Source organism: Mus musculus, chromosome 5 (genome assembly GCF_000001635.26).
Source record: "Mus musculus strain C57BL/6J chromosome 5, GRCm38.p6 C57BL/6J".
Lineage (NCBI taxonomy): Eukaryota > Metazoa > Chordata > Mammalia > Rodentia > Muridae > Mus > Mus musculus.
In genome coordinates this window covers 29,567,054-29,591,866 of record NC_000071.6, presented here as the reverse complement: position 1 = coordinate 29,591,866, position 24,813 = coordinate 29,567,054, and the positions used below count along the sequence as shown (strand labels likewise).

Sequence of the window (24,813 nt, the reverse complement as noted above, 5' to 3'; positions counted from 1 at the left end):
CTTTTCTTTGTAAGCTTCAGTTATACAAAGTTCTTTCATGCCCCAGCCTAGCTCAAGTTCGGGCTGCAGAGCTAGGCCTATAGCCAAATTCTAGTAAAGCAGCCCTTTGCCTTGGACTTGCTCCACGTGGGGGCTCTGCCTCGCACAGTTTTCATTGTATATCCCCTTTTAATGCAATTTGGAAAATTCAATTACAGATAAATAAAAATGTCTAACTTAACAATTACACGCAAATATCACACTATTTCCTAGGGCAAATGGAACATAAGGTTGTTTTTTGTTTTGTTTTACTGTTGTTTTGTTTTGTTTTGAGATGTCTAATGTGGTCCAGGCTAGCATTGAACTCTTGATTCTCCCTCCTGTTTCCATCGATCAAGTGCTGGGATTACAGATAAGAACCACCACACCTAACTGTAAGTTAAAAAACACAATTCACTGACACAATGTTCTCTATCTCTCATTAGCAGTAACAAAAGCCTAAGATACTTTAGAGAAATGGGTTATAATGTTTTAAAAGAGATGCTATATTTAAAAACAGATAGTTAAGTATTACTATTTATGCACACAATCAATATTGAGGGTGCACCACACAGCAGCTGGACAAAGAGAGAGAGGCTGATGTACAGAAGAAAGTAGGGCACACTAACAGAACGTTGGCATACCCTTATTAGCATTTAAAAGCTCCATAATAAAGAAATCAAGTAAAAATGTACATGGACTTTTAAAAGTAAAACACATCAACACAGAGGTCATCTGTTACAGATGGACAAAAGGAAAAGCTCACAAACGCTTAGACTCAAGGAGAGGCTACCTGGCTTCCTGATCAGATGCTCACCATCTCTACCCCGCAAATAGGAGATAGAAAGTAGGTAAACAAAGCTAAGTAAAAACAAAATGTACTTATACTCACCAAACGTTTGGAGTCTTCACTCTGCTTGTAAAAGAACAGAAGCTGCCTTACCAAGAGGGTAAGGTTGGGACCATCAGCAAGGCAGAAGGTACCACCAGGCTGAGCCGAGTCAGTGCATTGGTCAAACGCGCTTCTTTGGATGAAGTACTGCAAGTACAGGAAGTCATGTGTCAGCACAGTTCTACTCTATAGTTCTAAGATAGAGATATGCACTGAGTGGTTTATAGGCATGATGACCAACAACTAAGAAGTGGTTCCTGGACTATTAGTTAAAGATTAAAAACAAGCTAGTAACAAAAACTCCTAACTTGGGATGCTTCGAAGATCCAAAATGTCTACCAACAAAACCATTCCTCCTTTCTTCTTTGCAATCACCAGATGTCTACTTAAAATTTCCTAAAAAATCAGCTACTCATAAGTTTTTTTAAAAAATACAATTATTTATTAAGAAAATACTATTAACACTAAATTTTTTTTAAAAAAGCATGCAAAAATTCATACAAGACAAATACCATTTATACAAAATAATACAATATTTAAAATAAGTTCTTATGTGACCTTCTTCTAATTCCATTTTTTTCCCCTTGAAATAAATCTTGGCTTATTTTTCTTTCCTTTTTCTCCTCCTCCTTGTTCGTTTGTTTTGTTGTTTGAGAGAAGATAGCCTTTAGCCTTCCTGGAACTCACTCTATATACCAGGCTAGCCTTGAACTCACAAAGATCTGTACAGCTCTGTGTCTGCCTCCCCAAAGCTAGGACTAGAGGAGTGTACCACCATAACCAATTCATTTTTCTTAATTTTGTTTACTTTCTACATGTGTGTAGGTATTTTTGTATTATGTCATGTTAATATGAAGGCTGGAGGAGTTGGCTGTCTCCTTCTAACATGTGAGTCATGGAGATTGAACTCAGGTTGTCAAGGTTACCCACCAACCAAGTGCTACCTGATGAGCCATCTCTCCTGCCCACTCCTCAGTTTTAAGAACAAACTTACTTGTTGTTTTCTGTCTCTATAGCCTCGGATAAAAGATTGGATTATTACTGCATTTTTCAATCTTCGCCTTTCTTCCTGAATAATGGGGGAAGGAAAGAAGAAGCAATTGGTTAGAATCAGTTAAAAATGACATTTAGTTAAGGTTTTTTTGGTAATTAGCTATATGATCCATAAACTATAAAATTCATTCTTTTAAGTGTACCACTCTCTGAACATATACTTTAATGATTCATTTTTATTATTATTTTTGTTTGTTTGTACATAGGGCCTCTCTTTGCAGTCCTGGCGGTCCTTGAACTCACAAAGATTCTTGTGTCTTGGGGCTGAAGAGATGGCTCAGCAGTTAAGAGCTGAAGAGATGGCTCAGCAGTTAAGAGCCCTGATTGCTCTTCCAGAGGTGCTGAGTTCAATTCCCAGCAACCACATGGTGGCTCACAATCATCCATAATGAAATGATGCTTCTTCTGGTGAGTCTGAGGACAGCTACAGTGTACTCATCAGATACATAAAATGAATAAAATCTTAAAAAAAAAAAAAAAAAAAAAGGTTCTCCTATCTTTTTGCCTCCCAAGTGCTGCGATTAAAGGCATGAGCCACTATGCCCAGCATTTTTATCTTTTAATATTATATGTCCGTGCCTGTGTGGGTATGTGCATTTCAGTCAGTACAGGTATTCTCAGAGGCCAGAAGCACAGGATCCCTTGGGGCTGTGTTTACAAGTGGTTGTAAGTTGCCCAACATGGGTACTGGGAATTCTTGAACACTGAGCCATTTCTTTAATCCCACCATCATATCAACCATCTTTCTTTGTTTTGCTTTGTTTTTTGAATCAGGGTTTCTCCATGTAGCCCTGGCTATTCCAAACCTCAGTAGAAAAGGCTAGCCTTAAACTTAGAAATCTGCCTGCCAATGCCTCCTGAGTGCTGGGATTAAAGGTGTGCACTACCACCATCTGGCACTGTATTTTATTTCAGGGCATTTCATTATTCCCTTACCTATTTTAGCCATTACCCCTCATTCCTTGCCCAGACCTCCAAGCCATTATTCATATGTTTCTCAATAGATTTTCCTAGCCTGTGCATCTCATACAATGGAATTACTCAATCTATAGTCTTCTCTCTGATATTTTTTATTTGGCATGGTGTTTTCAATATTTATACACTCTGTAACATGTGCCAGCACATCATTCCTTTTTATAGCCAAATAACATTTCATTATATACATTTCTCATATTCTGTTTATCTGTTCATCAGTTGGTAGGCAATTGCTCTGTTTCCACAGTGGGTTATTATGAACAGTCCTGCAATAAACACTAAGTTCACCTGTTTTGAAAGATAATAGGCTTTCATATCTTGAGTACAAACCTAGGAGTGAAATTAACATTTCTATGACAATGTTTTCTAAGACAGCTATCACCATTTTACAACCCCATCACAGATATAAAAAAAAAAAAAAACACAGAGAAAAGAACATAGGGAGCAGAGTGTCAGACACTACAGAACTTCCTTAACCAGTGGGAAACAACAACAAGTAAATACCTTTCCTGGTATCAACTGAGAGTGACTTATCCTGTGAAACTGGTTGGTGATCTGTCCAAATTGGAGGTAAGAAATGTTGCTGTGAGGACACCTCACAGATAAATATCCTAGCCAAAAACGTCAAGAGTGATGAGACTGGAAATTTGTTTCTGCTACTAGGAATGTTCTTCCTTCAGCCTGCACAGCAGCAACCTCTAGGCCTTCAGTATCATACCCACACTGCCACTTTCTCAGTGCCCATCAATCTCAGTTTCAGTGAGTAGCCATGACTCATGACTCTACAGTCTTAACAACCCTCAATAACATCTTAGTCCTTGGTGTTACATGACTACCACAGAATTATCTGTCTTGTTTACCATCAGTATCTCCAGCAAACACTACAGTACCTAGCCAACCACAAGTTTTCAGACATCTACTAAATGCAGGAATGAGTTGTTGAAATAACAAGACCCAGGGCAGTGGTGGAAGCAGGCAGATCTAGGGATTCTAGACAGTTAGGGCTACAAAGACCCATGCCAAGACTACAAAGAGAGACCCTGTTTCAAAAATAAATAAATAGATAAATAAATAAATAAATAAATAAATAAAAAACAAGTAAAATGCAAGACCTAAAACTCTTATCTAGAAAAGCAAGAAAATGGAGTTTGAAACCAGCCTAGGCTATACAGCCAGGCTGGCAGGAAGGACTTAAAAACAGGAATTAAAAAACAAAGAAACAAGAAACAAAATGTCATTAGCTCTTCTTATCTTTTTCATCAATAGCTAAGGCAAATGTCTTAAAGTTCAGTTTTCTCCTTATATGGAGAAATATGAGCAATATACATTAAGCCTTTCTAGACCTTCTAGAAACCTTATAAGCAAAAAAAAAAAAAAAAAAAAAAAAAAAAACCAAAATCCTACATTTCTCTACCCAGAACTCAGCCTCAAGTCTATCTTTTCCTACAGTGGTTCAAGAATGAAAAATTGAACACATCCAAAACTGTTGCAAAAGATAAACATACATAACATACATACATGTACATGTAAAGCAAAGCTTTAAAAATAACTACAGAAAATGTGTCTATAAAGAGTAATATAGAGTAATCAAAACCATTACCTCTCTCTTGCGTCTTTCTTCCTGAGTGCGATGTAAAAGAGAAGCCTTTTCTTCCTAAATTCAAAGATAGACAATATTAGAATAATTTCAAGCCTGAAAACATCAAAGATTACAGAATGTGTTGGTCCAAAAAGGATTCCCAAAAATCTACTTAAAGTTAACACTCCCTGTTTTTGCTGGCATATGGAGAATCAAATATGCAAACAAGCACTGTAAAGTCAGCATATATGATGACATACAAACACATTATATAGAACTAAGCTTCTCCATCAATATATAAAGCTAAAGGAAACTATAGTTTCATCACAGAAAACTTCAAATAGAAGCCTTTATCTACTACACGTCCAAAAGCCATACAATTTGCTTTAAACTCACTAAAGGATTCCCCAATTTTACTAAAAGTTGCTTTGAAATTGGCATTTTAAACTCTTTAGACAAAGAAAAGCTAGAAAAATAGTATAGCTATCAAAAGCTGTTCTTTTTCAAACTGAGCTCCCTAATCTGAATATGCCTTTTCCACTTTTCTATACAACCAGACTCTCAACAGACTCTCACAAGTTCAGCATTAAAGCCACAAGCTTTTGACTAGTGGACTTTATCTGCTCTCAAATCACACTCAACATCCCTCATAGCACTTGGTTTCCCCCTACCAACACTCGTCCTTAACGATTCCTGTCTTGAATGTATGTATTAATCATGTCTACCAGCTTTAGTTTCCAACATTCTCTCATGCTTCAAGTGACATTATACAATAATAGCCATTATATTTTAATTCATAGATCCAGGTCTATTACCATGACTCCATACTTATAAAAATAACTAATGGCGGGGGTGGTGGGGGGGAATACAGCCTTCACTACAACTACTCAATAGACACAGCAGGCCATCAATTCCAGCTTAGAACAACCCAGAAGACACAATGTGACTATTCTGGTAGTCTTACCAAGACAAAGTACATGCATTTATTTGAAAAGGCCTTATATCTCTATGGTGAAATATGTACACTTGTAATAAACACATTGAACAAAATACATTACTTTTAAAATTACATTTTAAACCAGACAACGGCCCATAATCTGAGCTACTCAAGAGGGTAAATTCAAGGCAAGCCTGGGTAACTTAGTAGAATTCATCTTTAAAAAAAAAAAAAAAAAGTTTGGTGGGGCCAGCTGGAGATATATATCTTACTGCCATTATAACATGTATTAAGCCCCAGTTCAAATTCCAGTACTACCAAAATAAACTTAATTATTAACTTTGTTTTTTTAGAGGTTTTCTAATTTAGTGAAATTCTTTTTTTTCTTTTCTTTCTTTTTTTCTTTTATTAGATATTTTCTTTATTTACATTTCAAATGCTATCCTGAAAGTTCCCTACACCTTCCCCCTGCCCTGTTCCCCTACCTACCCACTCCCACTTCTTCACCCTGGTGTTCCCCTGTACTGGGGCATATAAAGTTTGCAAGACCAAGGGACCTCTCTTCCCAATGATGGCCGACTAGGCCATCTTCTGATACATATACAGCTAGAGACAAGAGCTCTGGGGATACTAGTTAGTTCATATTGTTGTTCCATCTATAGGGTTACAGACCCCTTCAGCTCCTTGGGTACTTTCTCTAGCTCCTCCATGGGGGGGCCCTGTGTTCCATCCTATGACTGTGAGCATCCACTTCTGTATTTGCCAGGCACTGGCATCAACAAATGGTACAGGCATTAACTGGCAGTTATCATGTAGAAGAATGCGAATTGATCCATTCTTATCTCCGTGTACAAAGCTCAAGTCTAAGTGGATCAAAGACACTGAAATTTATAGAGGAGAAAGTAGAGAAAAGCCTTGAAGATATGGGCACAGGGGAAAAATTCCTAAACAGAACAGCAATGGCTTGTGCTGTAAGATCAAGAATTGACAAATGGGACCTCATAACATTACAAAGCTTCTGTAAGGAAAAAGACACTGTCAATAAGACAAAAAGGCCACAAACAGATTGGGAAAGGATTTTTACCAATCTTAAATCTGATAGGGGACTAATACCCAATATATACAAAGAGCTCAAGAAGCTGGACTCCAGAAATTCAAATAACCCCATTAAAAAATGGGATACAGAGCTAAACAAAGAATTCTCAACTGAGAAATACCGAATGGCTGAGAAGCACCTGAAAAACTGTTCAACATCCTTTATCACCAGGGAAATGTAAATTTTGTTTTTTTTTGAGACAGGATTTTCTTCTATGTAGGCCTGGCTGGCCTAAACTCACAGAGATCCACCTGCTTTTGCCCCCTGAGTGCTGGGATAAAAAATAAACACTACCACACCCGGTAAATCATTTTTAATTAATTAAATATCAATAAGGGTTGTATGAGTTATCATTCTATAGGAGTTGTCCAGCTTGGGTTTTTTTGTTGTTGTCTGTGTGGTTGGTTGCTTGTTTTGTTTTTGTTTTGAGACAGACCAAGATCACATTGAATTCGCAGCAATCTACCTGCCTCTATAGATTAAAGGTCTCCCAGTAGGACCTGGAGCTCCCTTATTTGGCTAGGCTGGCAGCCACCAAGTCCCAGGGATCAGTCAATCTTTACCTCACTGTACTGGGATTGCACGCTCATTCATTGCCATCATGACTGAGGATCAAATTCAGGCCCTCATTTTTATATGGGAAGCACTTTTTCAATTGAGCTGTCACACCCCACCCCAGCTCCCAAACTGTAACACCACACTTGGGAGATAGAAGGATTAGAAATAAAACTAAAACAAAACCAGACAAACCCCTACAGTCCTGAAACCTGGCATCCTCCTGAACAAAGAAGGGCTCTGGCAGCTTCCAGTGTGAAGAGAAGCAGGTGCCTGCCTTCACAAGCCTGGAGCGGTCATCTGCTTTAACCAAAGTGGACACTCCATGCACTGACACTCCATGCACTGACACTGTTAAATGTTCCTGCACAGAGATCAGGAATGCTGCCTACAGAAGGAAGCAAATTTATTTTGGATAGTTTCCAGCACTAGAGCACAAAAGACCACATACCCTTTTGTTTAAGCCAGCATATTACCTTTGCCTTTCCTGTCACACAATGCTTTAGTCATGTCAATAGACAGCAAAGGATTTCCTCTAGTTTAGGGATTTAGAAATGGCTTCACAGCCTTGGTTATTCAGTAAAGGAGCCATCAGTCCAGCCTATAACAGGATGTTCCTTCCAAGAGAACAGATCAACTGTCTGCCCTGGAGAACAGTGGCTCCACAATCTGGTTCTCAATCTACCTATCTGTATACACAACTGTGTCATCAGGGAGGAAAAAATCTTGTTCAATATCTTGTTTGCTTTGTCACAAATCATTACTTCCAAACCTAACTGTGGCAGCAGGTTACCCAATTAGTAATTTTGCAGCCATAGCTTTACAGATCAACAGGATCCAAGAGATCTTGGATCTCAAAACTGTGACGGTGGTTTTCCCTGGAATTGGGGTACATAATAGGACAAGTTCATTCTCTTAGCCACTGCAAAACAAAAAACAAAAAACAAAAAAAAAATGAAAAACCCCCCAAAACAAACAAACAAACAAACACAAAAAACAAACAAACAAAAAAAACCTCAAAAAGCTCAATCTACTTGTTTTTTTATGTTTTTCCTTTGTAGCTATCAAGTTTATAGTAAAGACTAAAAGATGTTTCCAAAGAGTCAGAAATGTGATAGAGATATACCAACTATTCTACTCATTATCAATACCTTTGTTTATATAACCATTTTCACCTTCAGATTTTATAAATTTTCCTTTAGTATCTAACTGGTTATCAGGTTCAGTAGTTAACAGGAATAAAAAGCACAGGCATGACTTTAATTTCCAATGTGACTCATACTAGTAAAAGTGCAGTTTTACCATGAGGCTGAAAATGAACCAGCCTACAAGGCAGACAGGAATTCGGATCAGAATCTGCAAAATAACATGAGTTTTGCAGCTCCATCCTGTAGCTGCATCACTGAACCACACTTACTGAGTTTTTGTTAAAATCTCAAAAATAAATTTAATTTAATTAAATCTCAACATCAAGGATGACATTCTCTAAAACAGCTGCAAAGCTTAGCTTAGACATGTAAATTTGATCACAAAATTCAAATTTTTTACAAAGCAAACCATCATAGCCAATATCCAAGACAAATCACAAAGTGGGAACAAATATTTGAAACAGCACAAAAATGACCTGTTATAGCATTCAGTAATAATATGAAAAGCAACAACCAAAGAGAAAAATCAGCAAAAGTATATGTACCTCACAGAAAATATATCTTCTAATCACAAGAAGTTCAATTCCAGTTAAGAAAAAAAAAAGTGAAAAATTATAAATAAGGATTTCTTATTTCTATATGTGAAAGAAATATCAAATATGAGTCTTTTCTAATACTATAAAACTTGTGCGTAGGACAAGGAATTAAGATCTTTTTGTCTCCTCTACCTTATAAGACTTGGAAATATTTGAATCTTCCCCATCCAGTAAAACCCTGTTTACTCAAAGACCCAGTGCTCGATTCTAGGAATTTGATTCCTTCCCTACTTCCTCCATTTCCTATGCACCAATTCTTTCAGATTATTCAGACAATTGAATAAGATTGTGAGGTAGACTCTAGCCAACTGGGAAAATAAAGTTGCAAATTTCCTTAGTATAAAAACCAAATCCATGTCCCATCTTGGTGTGTATTTGCTCTTACAGAGCACATCCTCTTGGTCCAAGTAACGTGTTTACTTCATCCAGACACTTCAGTAAGAATGGTGGTCTCTTTCTTTGTGATGCTGAATTTATTTCTAACGTGTATTTGGGATATATATAATGTTAACTAATGCAATGTGTAGGGCACGTAGAAGAACAAGATCTTTCATACACTGACATAACTTCCTCAGAGATAACTTAGAAACACTTACTCAATCCAAAACTTGCACTTAGAAGTTTCATTTTCAGGAATTTAATCTATAGATGGTAATGATAGTCACAAGAATATTCTTTTAAGTGTTATTTGAATAAGAGAGGGGGAAAATACTGCCCGGTATGGTGGTGCACATCTCTAATGTCATCATTTGGAAAGCAGTTGATAGGAGGGTGGCTAAAACAATCTGGGTATAGAGACAATCAAGTTTCAGATTAGCCAGGACTTCTCAGTGAGACCTGTCTCAAAAAACAAACAAAAGAACCTAAACCACTCAATCTTGAAAGCAACTTTAACAGCCATTTAAACTATCAGCAGTGAGAGAGAACACGGTACTAAAGCCAGTCCCAGAGTCACTCAACAATGCAGTGGATCTGCCTGCCTTACCCTTCTCCCAGCTGGATTATTAAGGGAAAAAGACAGGTACTGGGATTAAGGAGCATTAGACTGCTTTCAACAAGGAGAGGAATGTAGGCACCTACATGATACACACAGAGGACAGCCGTGGGAGGCTGTGGAAAGTCCAGAAGCCAAGTCTGAAAAAGAGAAATAAAATCTGGGAGGGAAGGAAAGGACAGAGTGAAAAGAAAAGTGGACAATTTTGTTTATTTTCCACTGTTTGATTTATTGCCCATGTAAACTAGTTATTTTCTTGCTTTTAAATCTTTTATTGGACTTATTTTTATTTTTGAGTCAAGGGTTCTCTATGTAACCCTGTATACAAGGCTGACCTCAACTCATCCGCCTTCCTCTACCTCCCAAGGGCTGGGATTAAAAGTGCATGCTGCCACCACCATCTGGTAATTATTTATTATTTTAAATTCAGAGATACTCTTGCCTCTATCTCTCAAGTACTGTCATGCACTATCATACTTTCACTACTCTCTTGAATTTATTAGCTTTATTTCTACTTCCAAGATGTCCTCTTTATTCCACATGAATACCACAACATGCACAACCTCACACTTTGAAGACCATTAACAAACACTAGAAATGTGTATAGGATATATTTGTGAGAATGCATGCAAGTGTGCTCTCCGGTGCATGCACTTATGGTGGGCCAGGTCAATTTTGGGTATCTACATTTTTTTTTCTGAGACAGGCTCTCACTGAACACAGAGCTCCCTACTTTGATGGTCGGGCTAAGTCAACTAGTCCTGTGGATTCACCTGTCCTTTCTGTTAGCATTACTAGGGTTAGTGTGGTAGTTTGAATATGCTTGGCCAGGGAGTAGCACTATTTGGAGGTATGGCCTTGTTGGAGGAAGTGTATCACTGTGGGCCTGGGCTTTAAGACCCTCCTCCTAACCAATTGGGTGCCAGTTTTCTCCTAGAAGTCCTTCAGATGAAGATGTAGAACGTTCAGCTCCTCCGGCACCATGCCTGCCTGGACACTGCCATGATCCTGCCTTGATGATAATGGATTGCTCTAAACCTGTAAGCCAGCCCCATTTAAATGTCCTTACAAAAGTTGCCTTGGTCATGGTGTCTGTTCAGAGCAGTAAAACCCTAAGACAGTTAGTTACAGGCATGCTACAAGGAACAAATAACTTAAATACCTTTTTGTGTGACTTGGTAATGGTCTCTAGCCATACTCTTGAGACACAGCTTTGCTAGCATGTGTATTGATACCCATCAGCAAGAGAACTGGAGACTTTGTGAGCAGTCCGGGCCTCAGTGACCATTGAACTTCTGGCTCTGTGGCTGGGCCCACACAGGCCTGTCCAACAGAGCTAATTGTTGGTTTATACTTACAAAGACCTCCTGGGACCTCCACCGGTGCCACCTTCCCAGCTCTCTACAACTAAAAGTACTTTATGGAGGAAGTTGGATAAGCTTCCAAGTTTCTGAAGCATCCTCACCAGAGAAGATTCTCCAGGGGACCCTGCAGCAGCATCTCTGCCTGTTTAACTTTTATATTAGCATGATATTATTAAGGAGTGTTTGTGTGAATAAATGCAACATATTCAATTCAGAAAACAAATCTTGTGTTGACACCCCAACTGGTGAGCACTTTACAGTTCCATGTTCTCTGCACATACACCCACTACCATACCCAATTTTTACGTGTATTCTAGGGATCCAAACTAATGTTTTCACACTTGTGCACTTCACTGACCCCTACTTGAGCTATCTCCCTAGGCCTGGAAATATGTTTAAAACAAGGAAGGTTCATGATAGTATCAATAATCCTCATTATCAACAATTATAATTTCAGGGACTAGAGAAAAGGCTCAGTGGTAAAGAGCACTGGCTACTCTTCAAGGGTAATCTGGTTCAGTTCTCAGCACCCACCCAGTTATCTCACAATAATACATCTCCAGTTTCAGGGGATCGAACGTTCTCTTCTTAGTACCAGACATACACAGGCAAAACATCCAGTCACACAAAATAAAATGTAAATATTATGACTTCATGTCATGACAATTCATGTCTTTAGGTCCAGCACTTGTGAGACAGAGGTGGGCCTGATATATATGGAGTTCCAGATCAGTCGGGGTATACAATGAGACTTTTCTCAAAAACAAACGGTACACAACTAAGCCACAGTTCCCAGGGTACTTTTGATAGTTTCATTCTTTATAGTAAACAGTTCCAGAAGACACAGGTAACATAGGCACCAAGCTATTTACCAGAACACTAGAGCTTACTATCATGACTAAACAAACTAATTTAGGACTAGAGAGATGGCTCAGCAGTTAAGAGCACCAGTTGCCCTTCCAGTAGACCTGGGTTTAATTTCCAGTACCTACAGCACCCACATGGCAGCTAACACTTAACTCCAGACACCCTCACAGGCACATGAAACACCAATGCACATAAAATTAAAAAAAAAAATAATATAATTATTAAAAATTAAAGCTTAAAGCTACATCATAAGGAAACCATATTCAAACAAATTAGAGCCAAATCCCCCTTTCTTTACTGTACTACAGGTACAGAAGTACTTGAAGCAAGAAGGCTGAACAGCACTGCCCCACATTTGACTGAGAACAGATCAGAGCTCAATCATCATGGCTTAGTTTAATTACCCTTGATTGTTTCCTCTACAGAACACTGTCTGCTTCACAGAAGAGTCAATAGGAGAGAACATCCTGCAGAAGGGACAACTGAGGGTAACAGGTATCTAATGCAATATACAAGGAAACAGAAACCAGCACCTTCCAAAGGAAATCCCCTGAGGCTCCCCCAATGCCAGGAGATCCAATGCCCTCTTCTGGCTCTGCAGGTTCTAAGCATGCATGTGATGCATAAACATACATGCAGGCAAAAGATACATATAATAAATTAAAATTAAAAATACAAAAATAGTCCTTACAAAATAGGATAGTAGGGCTGCAAAGATGACTCAGCAAGTAAGAGCACTTGTTCTCTAAGAGGGCCCAGGTTTGGTTTTCAGCACCTTATTGATTCATAGACATCCATAACTCCAACACCATAGGATCTGAAGCCCCTTTCTAACCTCCACAGGCACAAAGCACACATGCAGTACATGTATACATACAGGAAAACACATTTTTTAAAATCTTAAGGAAAAATAGTGGACGAACAGGATTATGTAAAAACTAAACAAGGGGGCTGGAATATACAGCAAAGCAGCTGAAACAAAAGAGACTGTCTCAAACTAAAGTAGGTATCCTCTGATTTCCACACATTCACTGTGGTATACACACACACACCACAGAGAGAGACACCATGCACACTGTTGTATGACTTTTCCTGGAGAAGCTGAGCAAATGTCTATTCACTGAAGACTGATACCAACAAGAGACCAACACAACAAAACAAAACAAAAAAACCCCAATTCTACCAACATCTAACTTGATGAACCAAATAGTTTACTAGATTGCTTATAGAAACATGGACAGCTCAAAGACAGATGCATCACCAAAAACCTCATCCATCATGGACCTTCACAAAAGTGGCATCTCTGGAGCTCTCTGCAGGACATGTAGGCCACTCAACAAATTGGAAAGTCCCTTTAATTTTTATATAACCCTGAGGAGCAAGGGACTGTGATGATTTGTATATGTTTGGCCCAGGGACTGGCACTATCAGTGGGTGTGGACTTGTTGGAGTAGGTGTGTCACTGTGGGTGTGAGCTTTAAGACCCCTCATGCTAGCTGCCTGGAAGTCAGTATTCTGCTAGCAGCCTTCAGATGAAGATATAGAACTCTCAGCTCCGCCTACACCATGTCTGCCTGCTCCCGCCTTGATAATAGACTGAACCTCTGAACATATAAGCCAGCCCCAATTAAATGTCCTTTACAAGACTTGTATTTTGTATTGGTCATGGTGTCTGTACACAGCAGTAAAACCCTAACTAAGACAGGGACCTTGGGCTGGAAAAATGGCTTGGTGGTTAAGAGCACTGACTGTTCTTTCAGAGGTCAAAAGTTCAATTCCGAGCAACCACATGGTGGCTCACAACCATCTGTAATGGGATCCGACACCCTTTTCTGGTGTGTCTGAAGACAGCTATAGTGTACTCATACATAAAATAAATAAACTTCCTGGGAGTTGTGAGTTGCTTATTTCTCTTGCCTTATTGACCCTTCCTCTAGAATGGAAATATTTTATTTAAGATTGTCTTAGTCAGGGTTTCTATTCCTGCACCAAGAAGCATGACCAAGAAGCAAGTTGGGGAGGAAAGGATCTATTCAGCTTACACTTCCACATTGCTGTTCATCACCAAAGGAAGTCAGGACTGGAACTCAAGCAGGTCAGGAAGCAGGAGCTGATGCAGAGGCCATGGAGGGCTTGCTTCCCCTGGCTTGCTCAGTTTGCTTTCTTATAGAATCCAAGACTACCAGCCCAGGGATGGTACCACCCACAAGGGGCCCTCCCACCCTTGATCACTAATTGAGAAAATGTCTTACAGCTGGATCTCATGAAGGCATTTCCTCAAGGGAGGACCCTTTCTTTGTGATAACTCCAGCTTGTATCAATTTGACATACAAAACTAGCCAGTACAAAGATATTGCTGTAAGCCCGGCAGTGGTGACATGCCTTTAATCCCTGCATTTGGGAGGCAGAGGCAGGCAGATTTCTGAGTTCAAGGCCAGCCTAGTCTACAGAGTGAGTTCCAAGACAGCCAGGGCTACATAGAGAAACCCTGTCTCGAAAAACAAACAAACAAACAAACCCAAAGAAACTGTCTTGAAAACAAAAAAGAAAGAATGAGGAAAAGAAAAGAAAAACTTACAACTGTTCACTATCAATTATTAGCCAAAAAAGAAATATAAATCAGTTTTGAAGAGCCCAACTGGCAGCTTACAAACACCAGTAACTCCAGTCTCAATGTATCTGACACTATCTTGGGACCTCCATAAGCAGCAGGTACGTACATGGTGAACAAACATACATGGAAGGAAAATTCTAATATATATATATATATTAAAAATAAAGAAAAATAAAGAAATCAAATCTAGAAATCCATGAACAAACACACTCTCTCTAGTTACAAAACTACTGTCAAAAGACTAAATAAATGCTAATGAGAAGACAAGAAAAAGGTCTTATACACTATCGGTGGGTATGTTAACTAGTATGACCATTTATATATATCAGTTTAGGGGTTCCTCAAAAATTACATACAGATTTACCACATACACACTACCACCTATCATATTTTGCAAAAGGAAATGAAAACAGCATGTTAAAAATGTCTACAAGTCCTCTTATTGCATCATTATTCACAAAGGCCTGGAAGGAAATCAATCTAGATGCCTATCCCAGGTGAACAGATAAAAGAAATGTACACATACACAAGGAATGTTATTCAATTAAAAAGAATGAAATCCTATCTATAACAAAAATGGTTAGAACTGGAAGACATGTTAAATGAAATAAGACAAACATAGATAGACAAATATGGTTAAGTTCTCTCACACATATGAATGCTTTAAAAAAGAAAAAAAAAAGTTCAGGGCAGAGGCTAGAGAGGTAGCTCAGCAGGTATGAGTACTGACTGCTCTTGGAGAGGTCCTGGGTTCCATTCCCAGCACCTACATGAGGCCCACAACCATCTTTAACTTCAGTTGTGGGGAGAGGAGGTCTGATCCCTCTTCTGACTTTCTGCAAGCTTATAGTGCATATATGTGTACATATATATATATATACATATACATACACACACACACACACACACACACACATACACATACACACTCAGGTGAACACACACAGACAATAAAAGAAGTAAGTAGGGCTGGCGAGATGGCTCAGTGACTAAGAGCACCAACTGCTCTTCCGAAGGTCCCGAGTTCAAATCCCAGCAACCACATGGTGGCTCACAATCATCCGTAACAAAATCTGATGCCCTCTTCTGGAGTATCTGAGGACAGCTACAGTGAACTTACATATAATAAATAAATAAATCTTAAAAAAAAAAAAGTAAGTAAATTTAGGTGTATTTATGTGTCTAGGTATTTTGTTTCGATGAATGCATATGTACCATGTGCATGCCTAGTACCCACAGAAGGTGTCAAATTACAGATGGCTGCAAGCTGCCAGGTGGGGGTTGGGAATTGAACCTGGTCTGCTGCAAGAACAAGTGCTTTCTTTACCCTCTGAGCAATCTCTCCCGTCCAACAAGTATTTCAATTTTTAAAAAGTAAATCTGAATGTAAACGAGTAATTATAACTAGTACAGGCTGGGAAGGAGAGAGGATGGTAAGGAAAGAGGAAGACAGACAACAGAACAATTCCTAGTGCATCAAAGTATATGAGTGGTCACAATACACTATAACCTTTTATAGACTTCATGATGATTAGTGCTCACAGACTCCAAATATAAGAAAATCATGAAGAGCAGTGTGAAGTCTCAGGTACGAAGAGTGCCTGCTACCTCATAACCTGAGTTCCATCCCTGAAATCCACGGGACAAAAGGATAGAACTGACATCCAGAAATTGCTTTTGATCCTCAATCATGTGCCATTTCACAATGAAGCATGAAAACTTTATTTTTAAAAATAAAAGAGGAGCTGAAAAATGGCTCAGAGGTTAAGAGCACTGACTACTCTTCCAGAGGCCCTGAGTTTCAATTCCTAGCAATCATATGGTGGTTCACAATCATCTGTAACAGTATCCGTGCCCTCTTCTGGTCTGTCTGAAGACAGCTGCAGTGTACTCACATAAGATAAATAAATCAATCTTTAAAAAGGATCGGGGGAGGGTGCTGGTGGTGCTTGCCTTTAATCCCAGCCAGCCTACAGGAGGCAGACAGGCACATCTGAATTTGAAGACAGCCTAGTGTACAAAATGAGTTCCAGGACAGCCAGAGTTCTTACACAGAGAAACCCTGTCTTGAAAAGTCAAAATGAATGAATGAATACTTTTTTTTTTTTCAAAAATTAGGAAGATGGTTGGGAATATAACAGAGTGTTAGAGCACTTGCCTGGCACATTTATGAGGCCTTGAGTTTGATCCTCAATAGCATTTTTTAAAAAGCCAGCCAGCCAGCCAGCCAGCCACTAAAAGAATGGCAATGCTCCATATACTGCATGTGTTAAAATGGCACTGTGCTCCATAAATTTGTACAAGAGTGATGTTTATCTTTCTTGAAACTTTAAAATTGATTAAAGACTTTAAAATACAAGCTCATCAATACTACTAAAAAATAAGACAAAAGACAAACTGGGTGATACTAACTTTGGTGAAGAAATTTTATACATATTATGTTGGGAGCTATTAAGACAACACTATTGTCCTGGTCTCTGAATTGGGCCTCTCCCCCCAACCCCCAGAAGAAAAGGGGGTCAAAAGCGGGCCACCGATGCACTGCTTTGAGAACAACCACAGATTGTTCCAGCCCTAAGTCAGCGCCGGATGTCCTGACCTCAAGATGTACCCGGATACCACCAAGTTCCTGCTTCCACGAGTAGTTGCCAAAAGAAAAATTTCCACTGCCCCATCCCTCCTGCTGAGAAGTACTTCCTCTTTTTCCATTGCCCCGTCCTTCCTGCTGAGAAGTACTTCCCCTTTTTGCTTACGCATTTAAGCCTAGAGCCTTGCTAATACAGTGACACCTTGATGCTAATCAGACTGTTTATGTGTCGTTCCTTGCACTTGGTGTCCATCTTTTCTCTCCCCCTATTTGGTTCTTAGGAGAAGGTCCCCTCGAGACCCTCGAATAACTGGACCTGCTGGACGGGTCAATATTAGAAACATATAAACCATGAAAACAAAGATAAATTGGACTTCATAAAGAGTAAAATTTTCTGCTCTGTGATAGATGTCGTTAAAAGTATGAAGAGTCAAGACTGAATATTTACAAATGACATATATGAAAGCAGACTTGTATCTACAGCACACACAAAATGGAAATAAAGAACAGTAAGAAATCAAACAACTTAGACACCTGATCAAAAATGTACATATGGCAGCCAGTGTGGTGGTGCACATTTAATGCACTTACGATCCTAGTATTTGTATCTAATTCCAGCACAGAACAATCTGGAGTTCAAAGGCAGCCTGAGTATATGTCAAAAACCTGCTTCAAAAACTCAGGAGCTAGAGGTACAAACAGTCTACCATGTACAACACTCTGGGTTCAGTCCCCACCCAACACTGCAAAAGAATATTAAGAATAAAGAGTACTCATTAGTATTTACCCAAATTCAAAACTTACATACACACAAGTGTTTATAGTGGTTTTATTCATAATTGCCCTAAATTTGGAAGTACTCATGAGTCTTTCAATACAGCTGAATAAGACAAACTGGTATATATCATGAAATATTATTAAATGGGAGAAGTGTTATCAAGCTACAAAACATAAGCCAACTGCTAAGTCTAAAATATCAATTTGCAGGTCTAGGTGTGATGACTCATGAGAAGCTTAACACAGGAAAGTTGCTGCAAGTTTTAGACCAGCTTGGGCTACCTAGGGAGAGCTTGTATTTAAGGAAAAAAAAAAAGATAATTTATAAAAGTCAAACCACAGAAAATGTTTTTTTAACATCAATAACAGAAACCGAAGACTGTAGTAAATAGAAGAGGTATTTGAGAACTTTGTTCCTACTCATTTTTCTATAAACCTTAAACTACTCTTAATATATGCAGCATACTATTAATACAAAATAAGATGCAGGCTAGTGGAATGGCTCAGCAGGTAAAGGTACTTACAGCCAAACCTGACATCCTGAGTTCGATCACTGGAACCACACAGAAGAGAGATAGAACTGACTTCCACAGATGTCCATAGGTATGCTCTGGCACTCATGTGCCCACACAAATGCACATGCACATAAGGTAAGTATTATTTAAAAAATTGAAATAAAATAGCTAGCAAGGTATGGAAAGATATGGAGGAACTTTAAAATGCATATAAAAGTGAAAGAAGTTGTTCTGAAAGTCTGTGTTTTAGGATTCCAACACTGACATTTTGGGGAAAGCGAACTCTATGTAGACAGGATTACCAAAGGTAGGCAGAGGGAGAGCAGTGGCTAGGCTGAGAAATGGGGTTTAAAGGCAATGAGAACTATTCTGTATGATGTTGGGTTAGGGTTAGGTCATTATAGTAATCACTTGTCAGAATCTTAAGATGCAGAGCACTGTGGACTTCAGCTGACAATGTTACATGGGAACAAATTCAACACATAGGGCCTCTACCACCTACTCCACTATCTGTAGCCTGCTCTGGAGGCTAAAGCAAGAGCAAACATTGAAATGACTATAATTCAACTACCATAGCTATGGAAACCTGCAAAGGTAGTGTTAAAGTCATTCCTCCTACCTACAACTTTTCTACATCCACACACACTCTCACTTTCAATGTGAAAGTAGTTCTCAACTGTATACACCTGGTTTTTCCAGGTTCTTCCCTATATTTTTACTCCTTGCCTCCCCTCATCTTTCTTTGCCCCATTCTATAAAACTTGGTCAAGTTGTCCTATCACCCAAACCTTCTTTAGACTTCAAATTCTTTCTCCTTGACATCCATTCAATCTTTTGGTCTTTTAAGAGAGGCATTGTACAGCCCCCTCCATTCCTTGCCTAACTGCAGTCTTGACTACAGCTCCTGTTACCCTAAGGGGCACACTCACTAGTCACCTGTCTTCCAGTCTCAAGTCTAAATTATGGTGTTATCTGGAGGCATTCAGCATTCAACACTTCTGGCTCACTTCTTCCTCCTATAAACTCATTTCCCAGACATCAGTCTTCTTAGGTCTCCAAGGTATACTTGGGATACTTCTTGTCCCAAACTTGAATCAGCAACTAAGCCAACTGGTTCACTGACATCCCTCATACCTCCATGTCTACTCAGATTTCTCAGGTTCCACACATGTCTGAACCCCACAGGAACCTTGGCATTCTGTTCCTCTGTCTTCTCCTAGCTTAAGCACACACCTGGAATAATCTGTACTGAAGATTTCCTCAACTCACCCCTCAGAGGTTGAGACTCAGCTCACAGGTGGAAACCATGATCCAGCCAAGATTTCCTCTCCAGAAGATTGCCTTGGAGATCAAGGCACTCAACTAGGAAACCATATATGGGCACTGCTTGGCTAGAATAAAATAAATGGACAGGACCTATATACAGAGACAAAGTCAAGAATGCAACTCAAAGAGAATAGCTGACCTAAACTACCTTGGTACCGGTAGCATAGAAACTGGACAGTTTTTGACTTGCACATTTTATGAAATATCATCATGCCTCTCACAGGCTTTTTGTTTATTTGCTTTTCTGCACTTCGTTTCAATGGATTTTTGTACTTGCAATCAAACTGACTACTAAGATAGTCTTCTATACACACACAAAGCTACCAAATAAACTGTGCCATGAGGATGTATCCTGATTTCAGAAGCACTGACCCAGAGCTGGGCCTGTTGCTGCATTCCTGTCTGTGATTCCTGCACTTGGAAGGCAGAGGCAGAAGGACTGTACATAAATCTGAGGCCAGAGTGGGCTACACAGTGAGTCTGAGGCCAGTCGGATTCCAGTATAAGGTCCTGTCTCAAACAATATACATGTAGATAATGGTAGAACTGAAGCACTGGAACCCACCACACACCTACTTCAAACTTTCTACATTGTCCCTTCAAACCCATCCTACTACTTCCCACCTTTCTAGAGCATGTCAACCAATTCTGTGTTTCTGTATTAGCCTGAAAGAAGTACAAAAACAATTGAAATAAACAAACAAAAAAACCAGTCATTAGTACACCATAACTTTTCAAGGTTTAAATCTTATCTCCCCAACAAACTCCCCAATAAACTCATCAAGTCTTGGACTTTTCCAGCATATAGTTCTTAAAGATAATAAACATAAAAATATTCATTAACTTTGAAAAAGGAAAAGATCAATTTTCCACTAAGCTGAAGAAGGGAAAGATTTCAAATTATAATTTAAGACATGAATGAAGTATACTAGAATGGCCATTAATTCCAAAGACTCTTAATATCACTTACTGGCCAGGATCTGAGTCAGTGGTGCCCTCAGACTGCTGGCTGTAGGGTAGTGGGCACATCAACTCGGGAAGTAACGGGCAGTGTGCACCAGCAGAACACAGTGTAAGCAACATCCACCAAAGCACCCATGAAAACCAGGATGGGTTAATTATGGTTTTTTCAGGTCCTGAACTAACAGGGACACAGTGGGATGGAAGAATCTATCAAAGAAAGCACCTAGCTCAAGAAGCAAGGCACAGAGGCTGACCAAGCTTCATCTGACCTCGTTTGCACGAAGCTCAACGTTAAAAGTGACCTGTAGAAACTGGTCAGAAAAGCAGTTTGCTTGGTGAAGAACAATTATGGGTAGGATGGGACATTCGTTTTCAGGAGTGACCATTTACAAATGTGTGTCCAGATAAAAATCCTTTATAAAATGAAGCTGGAGCAAAGGCTCAGCAACACTGCTCTCAAACGTACAATAATTTGGGGGAAAAAAAAAGACAAAAAATTTTACATTAAAGGGCTAGGGAGATGGCTAAGCAGTTAAGGTCACTTATTGCTTTTACTGAGGGTCTGGGTTTTCTTCCTACTACCCACATGTCAACTCACAAGTGTCCTTAACTCCAGTTCCAGGAGATCGGAAGCCCTCTTCTGACCTCTGCGGGAACTAAGCAAGCCTGTGGTGCACATTACATACATGCAGGCAAACACTCATATGTATAAATTTTTAAAATAAAGCTTTAAAATTTCGCCTAATGGGAAAAAAAAATCCTTTTAACAACTCTAGGGATCCTGTCTGGATTCCGGGCTCGGCCTAGAGCATCACGGCCGATTGCCTTCATCCTTCAGACAGCCCCAAAAAGCCGACCAGTGTCAAAACCATCACCAAGCAAAGGTCCAAAAGCGACCGGGGCCTCAGGCCTCAGGCAGGCAAAACTCTGTATTGCTCCGAGTGGGGCAAGCTAAAGCGCGATGCAGATTACAAAGACCTTGTCCTACCTGCCCCCTCCCACTTCACAGGCACGAGGGACTCTTCCCTAAGCTGTTCTTGAGGGCAAGGCACTCACTCCAAGCTTTGTGAGGAGCGGGTATGTCAAGTTTATAGCTTGTAAAGAGTTCTTAAAGGGCGGAATGGGGGCGGGGGCACCTGCCTCGCCCTGCTGGACAGCTAACTGTGTAACGCCCCCAGCCAGACTGCCAGTGCACGTGCTTCCAGGTCAAAACTGCGGCCCTTGGGCAGGCGGCCGCGAGGTCGCAATGAATGACCCAGCCGCTCAGTCCGCGGCTCGACAGCGCTCCTCTGGAGCCTCCTCACAAACCTGTCAGGACTGCACCGCAGCCGCACCCGGCTGGAGCTCGCTCCACACCTTACAGCGGAGCAGCGCCGCCTGGGTGCTGTCAGACCCGGGTTCGGTTAACACCTCGGGCCGCACCGCCTCACCTTCCTGCTCGCGCCACCGAGAGACACTTTGGGCCTTGTCTTGAAGTCGCCTTCGAAGCTGAACATCTTCGCCGCTTATCCCATCTGCGCGGCCCGGCAGGCAGCGGAGCGGCCGGGGGCGGGCCCGGCGGGCTGGGCGGGGCCCGGCAGGGTCGCGGCCTCGCTGTCCCGCGCCGCCCCCCCCGAGGCTCAGCGCTCTCCGCCCTGCACGCGGGCGCGAGCGCGGCGACGCTGGAGGCCGGCCTGTCCCCGCTGCTTATTTATCCACAGCGCGCCACCGTCAAGCGAGGGACGCCCCGACTCGCGCCTGCACCGCGCTGCCGTAGGTACCAAGATGGTGACCGCCCGCACTGCGCGCGCGGTCCCGTGAACGTGCGCGGTCATCGACGGCGCGGCGCTCCTCCCGGCAGCCCCCGCGAGCGCGGGCACCGACGCCAGGGCCGCCATCGATAATACGGTGCTCCTCCCGGCAGCCCTTGGACTTGCCTGCGTGCGCGGCTCCGCGGGTGCAACATCCTTCCGCGCGTGCGTCATGCCACCAGACGATTTCCGCCGCCCGCCGCCCATTGACGCCGACCGGGTCGCGCGCACTGCTGGAGACCGGAAGCCCTGCATAAGAGGCCGCTTTCACCCTCCAGCTAGATGTGGGGGAACAGGTTACTAATGCAGAGACTCTACACCATGACAGACAGAGACGAATAATATATGTTATACGAACAAAGGTATTCGTGAACACACACCATACAAATACACAAATGCACACCAACAAATGAAAGTTATATTCATATATATATTCACATATTCATATATATATATATAAATGCATGCCAAATGTATAAATGCATCATAAATACATAATGCACAAATATACCCTATCATATATCTATACACTTATGCATGTTTAATATATGTATGTACATGTATAAAAACGTGCTATTACATATACATAAGCACAAACATAAATATACACAAAGTAATGTAAATGAATCGATGTCATATACAACATATATACATACACATATGTCATACAAACCAACATAAATATATATCATGTATGCATGCATATATACACATATACATATGCATAAAACAGTATGCATATACATAGAGTTTAACACAAATACATGCCATGGCATGCATAAAAAAAATATATATTATGCATATATGTCATGTACATGCACAGTATTATATAGTATATGCTCTGTGTACATACATATATGTTATGTATATTGTGTATACACAAGTATATATACAGATACATAAATATATCACATACACATGCATTACCATGTGCACATGATAGAAGACATCTTGTTTTGCTTTGTTTTTGTTTCTTCTTCAAAAGATTTATTTATATGTATGAATATTTGACCTGCATGTATATTACGTGTCTGTGAATTATGTGTGTGTGCTTGGTACAAGACAGTGCATTGGATCTCTTGGAACTGGAATTGCCATGTAGGATCTGGAACTGAAACCAGTTCTTCTGCAACAAGTGCTCTTAACTTATGAGCCATGTCTCCAGCACAGTTTAATTTTTTGTTTTTGAAATAAGGTCTCACTGTATAGCCCTAGCTGGCCTGGACCTCACAGTGATCCTCTATCCACTGCCTGTTAGTGTTAGGATTAAAGATCTGTACCACCATACAAGCCAGTCCTCTTTTTAATTAAAAAAATGTACATTTTAGTTTACTTAGTGTTTATGGGGTAGGGTGCATGCCATGATGTGCATGTGGAGGTCAGAGTACAACTTGTCTCTCTTTCCACTATATGGGTACCAGGAATCAAACTCAGGTCATAAGACTTGGTAGCAAGCAACTGGTACTTTTCATCTGTTCTATCATTTTACCAGTTCTCTCTCTCTCTCTCTCTCTCTCTCTCTCTCTCTCTGTCTCTCTCTCTCTCTCTCTCTCACTGGCTCTGTGTGTGTGTGTGTGTGTGTGTGTGTGTGTGTATGTACACATATTTGAATGTCAGAGGATAATTTATAAGAGTCTGTTCTCCACTACCAAGTGTATTCAAGAGTGTGAGTTCAGTCGTCAGGCTTGATGGGAAGCACATTTACTGCTGAATCATCTTGCCAACCTCAAGTTTAGTGCTGTATTGGCAACAGTGACAAGAGCCCCAATATTTTTGTAATTGTTTGAATAAATATGTAATGACTAAAAGGCCGGGGGAAGAGGTAGATCAAAATCCTATAGATACAGATTCCTACTTAACAGATGGTGTGACATTACTACACACTAAGGAAGCCATGGAGACAGAGCTCTCATTCTATTGAGAATTCAGAATGAATGCAGAACTACCTGCAACATGCCTTGGCAGTTTCTCTAATAAAGATTTTTTTGTTTTGTTTTTTGTTTTTTGTTTTTGTTTTGTTTTTCAAGACAGGGTTTCTCTGTATAGCCCTGGCTGTCCTGAACTCACTTTGTAGACCAGGCTGGCCTTGAACTCAGAAACCTGCCTGCCTGTGCCTCCCGAGCGCTGGGGTTAAAGGCATGTGCCACCATGCCTGGCTCTAATAAAG

The 24,813-nt window shown here is 40.4% G+C and overlaps 1 protein-coding gene across 1 annotated transcript in view; it reads right to left on the bottom strand.

Annotated features, from left to right (window-relative positions):
- Positions 1–22,625, bottom strand: part of Ube3c (ubiquitin protein ligase E3C) — a 106,836-nt gene extending 84,211 nt beyond the window's left edge. Inside the window, exons 1-4 of the mRNA NM_133907.3 lie at positions 22,287–22,625; positions 4,539–4,592; positions 1,905–1,979; positions 911–1,057 (exon numbers count right to left, since the gene is read on the bottom strand). Coding sequence (NP_598668.1) covers positions 911–1,057; positions 1,905–1,979; positions 4,539–4,592; positions 22,287–22,352 — 342 coding nt within the window. The 5' untranslated portion in view covers positions 22,353–22,625. The remainder of the gene's footprint in view (positions 1–910; positions 1,058–1,904; positions 1,980–4,538; positions 4,593–22,286) is intronic.
- Positions 22,626–24,813: the final 2,188 nt, after the last annotated feature.